We start from the raw sequence: 13245 nt of genomic DNA on the forward strand, positions 1-13245 counted from the left end.
CCGCCCCCTCCGACGTCACGCGCGGGATTCCTACTTAAGCGCCCGCCGCCTCCCCCTGCCTCGCGGTACTGCAGCGGCAATCGGAGGGCTCGGTCATTGCGCGCACGCTTTGCTAGACTTACCCAGGTAAGGAAGCGCTCGTGGGAACGAGGCGGGCTGGGCGATGCGTGCAAAGAGCCCCGCGCCACCTTTCTCCACTTGCACCCTCGGGGTAAAGCAAGCCGTCCAAAGAGGACTTTCCCTGCTGGATGGGTAGAAGGAGATCCTCCAAAGCGGAGCTAAGAGACCGGGCGTTTGGCGCGAAAGGAAAGAGAGGCAGAGTCGGTAGGAAGGCAGCCCTCTAGGTTGGGGTAAGGCAACTCCAGACGTTGTGGGACCACATCTCCCAGCATCCCAGGCTGTTGGCCACGCCAGCTTGGGCTGCTGCGAGAGTTGTGCGTCTGGAGGGCACCACGTTGGCTACCCGTGAGAAGGTGTGAGAGGAGGAAATAAGAATTTCTCCCCGCTTCCCCCGTGTGCCCCCTGAAATGGTTTTGTAGGAAGTGCCCGGGGTGGGGAGAGAAGCAGGCTGTTGTGGTCCTTTTTTTGGCCCACTGGTCATTATGTAACGCGAGGGGTGGAGGGAGGCGGCTGCAGAAAGGGATGCTCTGTACAGGTCAGAGAGTCCACTTTGGAGCGGAAAACGCCGGCCCCTGGACCCTCAATAAATTCGAGCTGTTTTAGGTATGGAATTTTTAAATGGATTTCCAATGCCCCGAGGCTTTGGATGACTGTGCTGGTGAGGAGAGCGGAGTTACTTTGCGAGGACCTGTGGACGCGTCGTATTTCCTTGCCGCCTCCGCCCTCGGTGCTGCAATATCCGCTACAGAGAGGAGGGAAAAGGTGGTTTCCGAAAACCGCTGGGTCATCACACTGCCGGGAGGAAATTAAAAAAGGGAGGGGGATGTCCGGGGAAGGTTGCGCTTTTGGGCCACTGGAACTTCTAGGTCGCTAGTCCATGGTGAGGTTTGCAGCTCAAGCGCAGCCGAGTTATTGCTCAGCCTGTTGCACCTTCTTAGCTCCTTTATTTCGTCCCGGGAGCTGGACTAGCACCGCCCTATCAACCCCCAGGCGAAGATCGCGGTGGTATTCTGTCTCTGACTCGCGTAGTTCTCGTGCCTTTGAGCCGGGATTCCTCCTTGCCTTTTATCCCTGGCAACTAAATCAACCTGATTGCATTCGGCTCGCACGGAGGAGGAAGTGTGGACAGTTCTCTCCATTCCCCGCCTGCATCGCCCCCCTGCCCGACCATTTAATATCTTGCACCGGGAAAACTGGTCAGCACTGGATTCAGTGCCTCACACGGCCCGCTTCCCGGAAATTTAATTGGGAGGGGTATAAAGCGGTAGCTCATCTCGGCAGTAGCTGGATCGCGCTCGCAGTCGGTGATCCCCTTAGGAATATAGTGCCGCTTATGTAGGGGTGGGAGGAAGGTAGATCTGGATCTGCGTTAGATCACCGAGGGTTTCAGGCTGCCCTAACAAAACTGCTTCTCTCCACTTAAAACAGCTTAGGGTTTTTTTTTGTCGGGGGGGGGTGCTAAGCAGGAGAAGACTCCTGAGTTCAAGTACTGTGAGTTCAGTTTTGGTTCAGAGAACCAAATTCTAAACACCTTGTTTTTTTTAATTATAACTTGTTCGTGCATGGGCTTTGGCTGATTATATTTTGGTATTGTGTGTGTGTGTGTGTGTGTGTGTGTGTGTGTGTGAAGTATATCCGCTAAGCCAGAAATCTGTCTACCTCCCAAGGCTTAATACGCTTCCTGGTTAACAGTATTGCTACCTAGTTTAAGGGATGCCGGAAGAATCCCAGAGAAGATAACTTGTGTTAGTGAATCACTTCACTCTTCAGTGAGAATAGGTGGAGCCAGGCATTGTGTTGTGGGGAAAATGCCCTTTCCCTCAATTTGTTGTGACTTCCCAGATTCTTGCGGATTTATTAGGGGTAATTGTTAGGACTGCAGGAATGCAAACTATAGGGCCCAAACTACATATGCTCAAGTGGGCCACATGCATAGTGGAATGCAGTTTTTGCCACATGTTCAGCCGGGAGCTTAGGGGAGCAAGCATAGTTGTGACTCCTCCTTGCAATGGAAATAGGTTAAAATGAGACGCAAGCTCAGCCAATTAGCTTCATTAGGGAGCTGAGATCTGAGCCCTGGTCAAAGCCCAGCACTCTTGGCTGCACAACAAGGCTGATCATGTACATGGCTATGACTGTGTGCAGTTAGTTCCAGGCAGGGAGCTGGCAGAAGAACTTGATGTCTACAGACCAAGCAGTTGGGGCTAAATTAGGCTTGAATGTGGAGTGGCTCAGTTCACACAGGAAGTTGTAGTTGCTCCAGCACACAAACCAAATGGCTTGTAACACAAGTGTGCATTTACCACACTGTTACTGAAAATGCATTTGGCAGCATTGTGGTGATGGCACCAAGTTGTGAATTTATTCTCTCTCTCTCTCTCTCTCTCTCTCTCTCACTCTCACACACACACACACCCAGCTTATGTGGACGCACATGGTTCAGTGTAAGAGTTTGATTTTGTGAATTGGACTCAAGACCTCATCTCACCTTTAAAGGCAGTATCATACCACTTCAAACAGTCATGGCTTATCTCAAATAACTCAGGGAACAAGTTACTAAAGCTGCTGTGAGTTGTTTGGAGACCCCTATTCTCACACAGCCACAACTCCCAGAGTGAAGGGAACTCTCAGAACTCAAACTATGGTTCCTATGATTCTTTGGGGGAAACCATGATTGCTTAAAGAGGTATGATACTTCTTTAAATGACTCCAGAAGTGTGCCACTGGTACCAAGTTCTAATAATATTCCGCTTTTTGTCCTGTGTTTGGTCACAGGAACATGATTTACCAGATTTCCCCTTCCTTCTTCCAACATCTTGAATTTTGTAAATCTAGGTGCATGTTAACCCCCCATGGCTTTCCTAGCATCACATATGCAGATTCCCTTTGACTTCAGCTTCTTCATCAGATACCACCCACATGCCAGAGCCCTTTCATGTCAGAATGTGCCCTTGTGACCTTGGCCCCTACAGGGCAGTGGAATTAGGTTTCCATTTTGCTTGTTGAATTAGACATGCAAAAAATAGTAATCCTGTTTTGTTACACTCTGCATGACACATTTCTGCCTATAGAGATGTGTCTTTCAATTTCAGGAAAGGTATCTGATGCTGCAAAATTGCTGATCAGATGAAAAAAATTACAATTTCATTGGAACGATGTGGAGCTTAATGTATGTACTGCATATGAATCTTGCTTTTGCCTCACTCTGAACTGCACTGTTGTTAATTCACACTATTATTGGCAACTAATAAGCAGCTGTTTTTAGTCTATGGGGAAGTTGCTAGGTCATTCACTTGCTACTGCTTCAGAAGTTGTGGTTTTGTTTTGTTGCAAAACTCGCTCATTGTCACAAATGTCTCCAAATACTTACTGATCACCAAACTGGAGTGCTGATGGTCACGGTGGAGAGAGAGTGCTTGCCTTGATTTGCTCTTTAACCACCAAGTGAACAGCTACATATAGTAGCAACAAAAAGACCTACAGTAACTCTGATTCAATATATTCAGTAGGGACACTCAGTATTTCCACATTTGCAGTAGCATCATTTCTGCAAAGAGCATAACTGAGGAGAGTGCTGCATACCAGATGACACTGAAGTGATGCACCCAGGAGAGATCAGACTTTTTGGTTTCCCCCCCTTGCAGTTGTTCTACATGGGGCAGCTTTGAATGCAGGAATTGTCATAATTTTGGACTACAGGTGTATGGCTGACTATCACATGAGCTTTGGAAGCCCATCTTTTAATGACTGGTTCTGAGATGTGTCATCCTAGCTCCTTGCTGTCAGTGTTCCAGAATCTACATTCCACATTCTTCTCTTAAACTCGGCCCGCCAATATATCCCTTCAATGTGCCCTCCCTCCTCAGTCCTGTTGGGCATCCTTCCTCCTCTTCAGCAGGCTTCTCCCACCAAGCAGATGTGCCTTTATGCCACTACATTACACACTTGCTTGCGCCATACTCCCTCCCCCAGTTTGGTTCACCAACTTAAAATTGAGATGGCAATGGCTTGTTGCTGATTTTGATTCAGAACTGCCTGACACTCTTAATTCCAAAGTTTAACATCATGAAATGCCCCTTCATTCCAGCAACACTGACCACTAATCTGCTATATTGACCCCTTTATTTTCACTTTTGTGCTCTTGCATTGGCAGGCATGCACCCCCATCCCTTGTTGGTACTACCCAAGTTTTTTATTTTCCTGACTTGCTACTAGCTTCTAGCTCTGGACTCTGGTTCAACGTGATATGCAGAATCAACCTTTGGCCTCCTGGGGATTTTCACGTGCCATGCTGCCAGTTTTCAGTCCAAGTCTCATTGTCTCTTGTCACCTACACCATTTTCAGAGTTGTTGTGGCCACAACATCAGGGTTTGGAACATCAGAGTATGGCATAATATTTTATGGTTTTTATATGCTGTTCTCTCCCAAGACAGTTTTTAACATTAAACAAAACAAAACAAAACATGCATCTTTAAGAAATAAAATAAAAACTTTAAGACAAGCATATAGAACCAAGAGCAAAGTGTTTCACTACTTCCGAGTGAGTTAGTCAGTCAGTCGCATCTTTTAGTTCTCAATCACACCCTGGGTAGACTTTGTGCCTGAAAGCATACTGATCAAACAGACAAGATGTTTTGTTGCACAATGCACTGAGCTTGCAAGATCCTTTGATAAGATACTGTGTGGTTTTGTGTTGACTGTGTACATTAGCATTCCACTTCTTGAAAACCTCTGTCTCTCACCTGCAATGACCCTGCCAAATTTTCTAATGTGTTTTTTTTGGGGGGGAAATGATACATATGTGCCAACAGTGGGTTGGATCCACACCCAAATTAGTCAATTGAACTTGGATCCCATGTAAATCAATGGGCAAATTACTCATGACTTTGTTCCGATTGTGAAAACAGAAGAATATGCTAAAATTCAAATACTGCAATAACAATTAAAGCAAAATCAAGGTTCTTGTAAATTTGCAGAGTAAACTCTGTGGTGTGTGTATCTTAGTGATGGAATCCATCTTTGAAATGGACTGTGTTAACTTATCATCACAGCACAATTCAACAAGTGATGAAAATGAGTTGATTGTATTATTATGTTTCCTCCCACAGAGCTACAAGATGTCTCTCAAGGAAAAGCTGATTGAAAATGTTCACAAAGAGGAACACCCTCATGCCCACAACAAGATCACTGTGGTTGGGGTTGGTGCAGTTGGCATGGCTTGTGCCATAAGCATTTTGATGAAGGTAGGTAAAATCTGTGTTTCGTGGGGCAAGATCTGTGGTCTTGCCTTTTCGTTTAACAATATTTTTAGCTGTTTATTTGCATTGCTGTGTTTTTAGGTTTTTTGTTGTTGTTCTTAACTGAATTTAATGTAAGTCATTTTGTGCTACTTTGTAAGAAAAGTAATGAACAAACACAATAATGCTAAATTTGTGTATTGCTATGTCTTTCTGTAAAAATAAAATGTTCTATAAAGCACAGGTAGAGGTGTTTTCATAGACAGTCAAGTATGTTTCCATAAACTCAGTTTGTGAATACAAATCCTAACAGTGCAGCCTATGCATACCTATTCAGAAATAAGTCCATTGGCATCAACGGGACATACTCCAAGATCAGTGTATTTACGATTGCACTGCACACCTCAGATCTGATCAGAATATCAGCATTAGTTTACTGTAACCATGCGCTTAATTCATTTTCATCCTCCAGACCAGGGGTCGGCAATGTGTGGCCCACAAACACTGTTTTACCGGCCCACGAGCTACCCCCGAACCTAGCCACCCTCTTGGTGAATCCCCCGTGTGCTAAACTGTGGGGACTTGCTGAGCGGCGGCGGAAATTGCGTCTGCAGGTGCGATTTTCGGTGTCTGGACATGCGCAGACACAATTTCCAGTGTTGTGCTGTGCCAGTCCAGCCCACGGATGATCTCTGTGGGAGTGATCTGGCCCATGGCTGGTAAACCTTGCCAACCCCTGCTCCAGACCAAACACTCCCCACAGCCATGTATAGTGGTTTATCAGGAGCTCTACAAAGCTCCCTAGTTTTGCTGTCTGCTGGGGACTGTTTATTTTTATTATTATCAAGGCCTTGGCAGGGCCTGGTGGGCTGCAATTTGTCTTGGTGTATGTCTGCTTGTGCAGGCCTTCCCAGAACCACAAAATTCAGGTCTCTAAAAAAGCCAGTGGGTTGATCTATCTGTTCTTGGCTTTTTGTAGGATTTGGCTGATGAACTTGCCCTCGTTGATGTCATGGAGGACAAGCTGAAGGGAGAGATGTTGGACCTTCAGCATGGCAGCCTCTTTCTCAGAACACCAAAAATTGTCTCTGGCAAAGGTTAGTATTTCCCTGTCCTCTATGTACAGACGACCATCTATTTCAGATGCTACATAGCAAGGCAACATCCAGTAGTTTCTCTGGGAGGGAAGCCTCTGTGCCTCTGGAAGTAGAGGTGACTTCTCTTGCCTCAGGCAAGACCAAAGTTGTGGAATGTCAATCTTTTCACTATGGCAATGATGACTTGAAGGCAGCTGGGTTAACCAGCAGCTGACCTGCACAGATTTATACAGACAGCATTGGAGAGTTGGTGTTGTGGATAAAGGCTGTTTTGTGTGGTTTAAGTTGCATTACTTTGAAAAGCAGCATGGTTTGATAAAGTTAGCAATGAACATCAAACTTATGATACCACAAGGATAGAAAAGGCTATTTATATTAACCAGGAATTTGGTCATCACTGTTTCCTTCTGCTGGCTGAGGTGGCCTGCTCTTCTGTCCATTTCCCTCCCTACAAATGCTCACCCTTTGACAGGTCTGCTTGGCAGAGCTTAGAACAAATATAAGGGAAGCCTGTTTTTGCTTCTTTTGGTGCAGCAAAGACTATCAATAGGGGAGTGTTGAGAGAATTGGATTATGGGTGCAGTCCTAAGATTCCTGGGAGGATGTCTTGGGGCCATAGAATAGGCAAGATCTACCCATCTGACACCAGAGACTCAGAATCCCAACAGTTGAGAGGTGTAGGTGGTTTTGGAGCATGCCTCCTCACTGCTGCAAGTATCTCCTAAGCCTAGGTAGGGTCCCAGAGGAGGCCCCTGGAAGCAGCTAGGACGCAGAATTCTCCTGGCCCTGCAAAGTGGGCAAAAAATTAGTCACACTCTTAAGCAGTCTGTTACTTCCAGTGTGAGTGATAACATTAAAGCAGACACATTTAAAGCCGAAAAAGGATCATGAGCCTGGCAGGGCTTTGGATAAAGTGCCTTCAGTATAGCACTGTTAATGAATTTACACTGGGTTTATTATATTTTTAGGTTTGAACATATCAATGTTATGAGACAAGCAACAAATGAATTTTGACAAATATGCTGATAACTAAAACAACAACACACACACACACACACACACACACAAGCAATAACAACTGGGTGTCCCTTTTTGTTGAGTCCTCACTCCTAGTCTAAAACGAAGTATTGCAAGATTCCAAGCCAGTTCTTGCATTCTGTGGCCATTGCTTCTAGTAGTATGTGGGGTTGTTAGACTCAGCCAGGCTGGAATTTCTCAGATGTTGTTTGTATGATAAATGAATAGTCTGATTCCTCTGGTAGTGCTGGCTCGGGGTCAGTAAGACTTCTCAGGCCAGGAAGAGATGAGAGGTGTAGAGAAGGGCATGTGAATTGACTTCCCTTAGTCTTTTTACATTCCTTTAGAAAGTCATCATCTAGAGATGATGCCTGAACAAAAAACCCTGGGAACAGGCTTTTCAGCCTTGGGAAGGTCTATGATAGAGCAAGTTGAACAACTGGCTGTAGTGTAAGAGACCAGATACCAAATAAATTGAATCCTTGTCAATCAAAAGCACAAAGCAGTGGAGCTACAGTGTAGAGAAGTGTATTGTTGCTTTGCTAAAACTGCTGCTCTAAAACTGGCAGACAAGAGCTCTTCTTTGCTTCATTTCCCGACCACAGTCCTTTCCTGACCACAGTCCTTCGATAAAATTTTAAATAGCACTTAATGGATCGGCAAAGGGCATTTTTTCCCTGCTCCCAGTGGTCAAATTGGAGAGCTTAGTCATGGTTTCCCCTTCCATTCTCTTTTCAGAGCAATACCATCTGAAAACAGTAGCTCCAGAAGGGGCCTGGGCTTTGCAGAAAAGTGGCTTGATTTTTTGTCTTATGTTTCTAAACAGGGTCTAATTGAAAGCAAAATTACATACATATAAAACATTTAATCCTTTTTAAGGGAGAAGTAGCAGTAGAATTATGATGGCAATAAGGGGTGTCTGAAGCCATAGCAGCTGCTCTTACATCCAGATGAACAAAGGTGATTTAGTACAAGCAGCTATTTTACTGTTAGTTTCCAAAACACTCTAAGCTAACACGTGGAAGAACACAGCCGGTTTCTTACAGAGCAATCATTAGGACTTCAGGTTCTCTGAAGCACATATTCCCTTTATTCAGCTCATAAATCTGCCTCAAAGGTGTCCTTCTGCTCCTGTGGGCCCAATTATTCCTCTCTTCCAGTCATGCTTTGTGCATTCAATTTGTCTGGAATTGTAACATGCATTATGAAATTTATTTTGAACAAACAAATGTGTTTATTTTTGCAGACTATGCTGTGACTGCACACTCCAAGCTGGTCATCATCACTGCTGGAGCCCGCCAGCAAGAAGGCGAGTCTCGCCTTAACTTGGTTCAGCGCAACGTGAACATCTTCAAATTCATCATTCCCAGCATTGTCAAGTACAGCCCTGACTGCAAGCTGCTTGTTGTTTCAAATCCAGGTTGGTTGTGTCCTATTCTTAACTGCTTATGGACCATAATTCACCCTCCAGTCCTTTGAAAGGAGAAATTGCTTGCTTCCAAGAAGGAAATCGGGGAATCCTGAAAGCATTCCAAGTTTTCCCTTGGCCATGAAAAGGAAAATATCTATTCCACCAGGACATCATGGTCTAACACTTAAGTTTCAATTCTGAAGTGGGACCTGCAACTAAATATCGTCCCATGGAGTGCTCCTGCTCAGGGTTCCATTCAGCCCTGCCCTTTCCCAGAACACTCCATTCTCTTACCTCTTTCCATGTCCCCACTGTATCTACTTAGCAGCCAATCATCATTCCATGCCCACTGATGATGCTGTCTTGCATTGGGCTGTTACAGGTCACATCCTTCCTTTTCTAAAGATTTCATGGACTTCTGGGTTCCATAAACTTGCTCATAACTCCTTTTTGAGTGTGGGTGGTGCTGTTTTGGCTATATAAGGATCTTCATTTGAAGAATGATTTCGCTATCTAGTATCTACGATGATTGGAACTATGGTGGTGACAATCGTGGCTAGGGTCTGTTAAGAGATCACATCATTCCACTGTCTCATGGGAAATACAGCAGTACTTCCATGTTTGACTGTTAGGGTGCAGTCTACAGGAAACGCCTAACTTTTCCCCATGTAAAATGAGGTGCTGTGCCTAGTACCTAGCTGATAGCTCATTTACACTATTACTCTCTGTGACAACACACTTGCACACTCTTCTCTGATCTATTTACACAGTGGCTGCATTCAGATGCCCTGGTAAATTATGGTGGATGGACCATAGCTCAGTGTTGAAGTGTGTGTTCCTAACATAGGAAAGTCGAAGGTTCAAACCCTGACATCTCCAGATAGAACCAAGAAAGATTCCTTGGCAATGCCAAGCTGGATGGACCATGGCCCCAACTCTGTAAGGCAGCTCTTGAATTCCTATGAGCCCTGGGGTCATGTTCCCACACCCAGCCCTTGTGGCTATGAGGTTGGAAGCTTTCTTTTTGATGGGTTCAGAAGAACAAATAAACTGTAGTTAATAAGGAAGTGAAAGCTTCAAAACTCATCCTCAGGGCTGGAGAAGATGGGAACAGGTGCAAGCCCAAGGCTCTCCTAGTCTTGCTTTGACCCCAGTAAGCCATAGCTTACCATGATGTCTGGATGCAGAAGTTCAGGAAGTTAAACTAGAGACTTTGGCAAAAGGAAAGAGCTTTGGTTGCTCTGCTGGGTAAGAGCTTGGGGAGGTGTTGGGATACTTGCAAGATGCTATGTCCTGCTTCAGTCATGCCTGCATGCCCTGGTCACAAGTGAGATATCGCTCCCTGCGTCCTCTGTAAGACACAGATAATTCTGGATCGGTGCTGTTGACTCACAGGGGACATCTACTAGGAAAGTCAGAACCATAGTACAGAACCATCACTCTTGCCTGAGCACCTCATATTAAAATGAGAGGATTGTAAAGAAGCTCCTCAATATTCCCTCTGCCCTTTAACTGCTGCCTGGAGCCAGGATGGTTTTGGCATTTCATCATTAAGGTAGCCTTGTGTAGAACAGATGAAATTAAACAGACTCTCTTTGTGGAGAAGGATTGCAGATTCCCAGTGCTCTCGAAGCTTGTCTGTCTTTAATAGTGCATATGACAATCACTTTCTAACCAGGTGACTTTGCTTGTTGACAGTGGATATTCTGACCTATGTGGCCTGGAAGATCAGTGGCTTCCCTAAGCACCGTGTGATTGGAAGCGGTTGCAATCTGGATTCTGCCCGTTTCCGCCACCTGATGGGCGAGAGGCTGGGCATCCACCCTCTCAGCTGCCATGGCTGGATTGTTGGAGAGCATGGAGACTCCAGTGGTAAGCATGACACACAATCCATTTGCTACCCAACTCACAAAGGAAGCAGGCTATTGCATTCTGACTTCCTTCATGTTCTTGGAAGATAAGTGGGATTGGAATATACTGATGGTAACAGTACCTGGTGAAAAGGAGAGCAGCAGAGCATTTCCCAGATCTACCTCTTGAACGTAGAATCGTAGAGTTAGAAGGAACCTTTGAGTAATTTAGGCTAGTCCCCTGCTTAATGCTGGATCCTCCAATGCAGGGTGCATGTACAGCATCCCTGATAAAGAACCATCCATTGTCTACTTAAATGCCTGCAATGAAGGAGAGCCCATCACCTCCAAAGGCAGTGTTCCATTGCTGAGGAATTCTTATCATTAGGAAGCATCTCCTAACACTGGGTTAGGTAAAATAGTTTTCTCCGGACGTTGCTGAACTACAGCTCTTATCATTGACCATGATGGGTTGATGGGGAGTTGGAATCCAACAAATGACAGCTTTTTGGAAATTTGAAGGCTGCTATAGAACCGTTGACCACATCAGACTTAGGTGCTGGGCAAACCCACAGAGAGGTTTCCATACTCTTCCCTCTGTATGGAAGTTAGGAATATCATCTAGCTGTCCCTACTGCATGAAGTAACACTAGATGGTCTATATTTGACTTGAGCAGCTCTGTTGCAAAAGGTCAGCTTTGTAATCCAAGTAGGCCAAACCCTACCAGGCTAAATTCTACCCTTTACTCCTAACTGGGGAGTTCACAGTAAATCCTTTTCATGTCAGAGACCCTTGCATGCTGGTGTTCAGTAAAGCAGTTACAAGTTACTTGTCTTGGCCCCTCTGTCGTCCTATATTTGGGAGTTGTGTGATCTCATACAGCCCTGCACCAATACTGCCACTAGAATTCTGCTTTGATGCATAAACTCAGATTCTACTCTACTACTCCTCTATCCCGTTTCACAGCAGTGAATATAAGCACAATCCCCTCTCCCCTCCCGAGTGCACTGTTCTGGGGTTTCTCTCCCTCTCTGACACCCCAAGCCAATTGGTGGTGGTGGTGGGGAGGTAGAGGGGAAAGCCACAGTGCGCTAGCACAAGTCCTTGCACGAGCTTCCATTAGCAGGCTTCATTACTTGAATCTGGCCCTCAGCTGTGTACTTGGCTGCTTGCTTGCCTTAGGTGAGCAGCTGCCGCCGCCACACTCATCCTTGAATTACAGATTATATGCAGTATATGGTTGCCAAGCCCTGTGTGTGTGGTCACAGCACTTTTGCAGTCTTTCTTCTGCCCCAAGGGCTATGGACCATTTTAGGAAGATGTGTGTGCATAGCCACAGCAGGATGAAAACCCACCCTTTCCCCTGGGTTTATGAGTTAAAAGGAACAGGTCAGTGGCTAATCCAGCATGGATGAGCACAAGGATCCATCTCCACTGCCTGTTAGCCAAAGTTTAAGGGGAAGGTATGTGTGCGTAGCAAGATTCTTAGTAATTATAAAACTGTACTTGGTACATCATGCTACATTAACTGCCCAGCTCAGATCTGTTCGAAACACTTGTGAATCTTACTTTCTGTGAGGTTGGAAAACGTTCTAGATTGCTCAGAAAAATCTCCTGCATTTTATTCAGTGCCTGTCTGGAGTGGCGTGAATGTTGCTGGCGTCTCGTTGAAAACTTTGCATCCAGACATGGGGTCTGATAGTGACAAGGAGAACTGGAAAGAAGTCCACAAGCATGTGGTAGAAAGGTAATCTTTATCTCGTCTCTGTGTGAGAGAGGAAATGGGGTTCCACTGAGCTTCCAGAAATTGCCTGTGTCTCATTTTCAAGGATGCCACAGCCTACATTGCTTCAACGAGGTCCCCTGATCCTTAACGGAGCATTTTTGCCCCATGACATGCACTTAACTTTGGACCAAACCCCTTTGTTTTCCCACAATATAATCTCCAATTGTCTAGTTTTGAAGAAATACTGATTTAGAGTGCTGTTTACAGTGTTCAGATTACTGAAGAGTGCTTTTCCAGTGGTGGAAACCACTGTTCAGCAGTTAATTTTCCTTTGTTGATAGATACTATATAGCAATCACTATATTCTGCACTGTGGAATTTGAATGTGTTTTGAAAGCGAAATAAAGTAAATTCTGCATACATTTCACATTCCTGAAGGACTGATCCATTTACAAACTGCCCTGGTTTACGTAACATGCTGGGTAATAGTTAATGTTAATGTTTAACTACCATTACATGTGAATTAGCAGCTTGTTAGTGTAGGCATTCAGAAATCCAGATTGCTTCACCCTCATTCTTGCTTGCGCTACATGCAACAACCACAAGCTGTGGCTTGTTGTGCCATATACCGTATTTTTTGCTCTATAAGACTCACTTTTCCCCTCCTAAAAAGTAAGGGGAAATGTGTGTGCGTCTTATGGAGTGAATGCAGGCTGTGCAGCTATCCCAGAAGCCAGAACAGCAAGAGGGATTGCTGCTTTCGCTGCGCAGCGGTCCCTCTTGCT

General features: G+C 45.2%; 2 protein-coding genes across 2 annotated transcripts in view; both read left to right on the forward strand.

The window, feature by feature from the left end:
* The window catches only part of C1H18orf21 (chromosome 1 C18orf21 homolog), a 165242-nt gene that overhangs the window by 80482 nt on the left and 71515 nt on the right, over positions 1 to 13245 (forward strand). The window lies entirely within an intron of this gene.
* The window catches only part of LOC128416097 (L-lactate dehydrogenase A chain), a 15734-nt gene continuing 2489 nt past the window's right edge, over positions 1 to 13245 (forward strand). The window contains exons 1-6 of the mRNA XM_053393243.1: positions 1 to 126; positions 5230 to 5364; positions 6338 to 6455; positions 8719 to 8892; positions 10582 to 10755; positions 12364 to 12481. Of these exons, the coding sequence (XP_053249218.1) occupies positions 5239 to 5364; positions 6338 to 6455; positions 8719 to 8892; positions 10582 to 10755; positions 12364 to 12481 (710 nt within the window). The 5' untranslated portion in view covers positions 1 to 126; positions 5230 to 5238. The remainder of the gene's footprint in view (positions 127 to 5229; positions 5365 to 6337; positions 6456 to 8718; positions 8893 to 10581; positions 10756 to 12363; positions 12482 to 13245) is intronic.

This window comes from Podarcis raffonei, chromosome 1 (assembly GCF_027172205.1).
Source record: "Podarcis raffonei isolate rPodRaf1 chromosome 1, rPodRaf1.pri, whole genome shotgun sequence".
In the NCBI taxonomy this organism is placed as follows: Eukaryota; Metazoa; Chordata; class Lepidosauria; order Squamata; family Lacertidae; genus Podarcis; species Podarcis raffonei.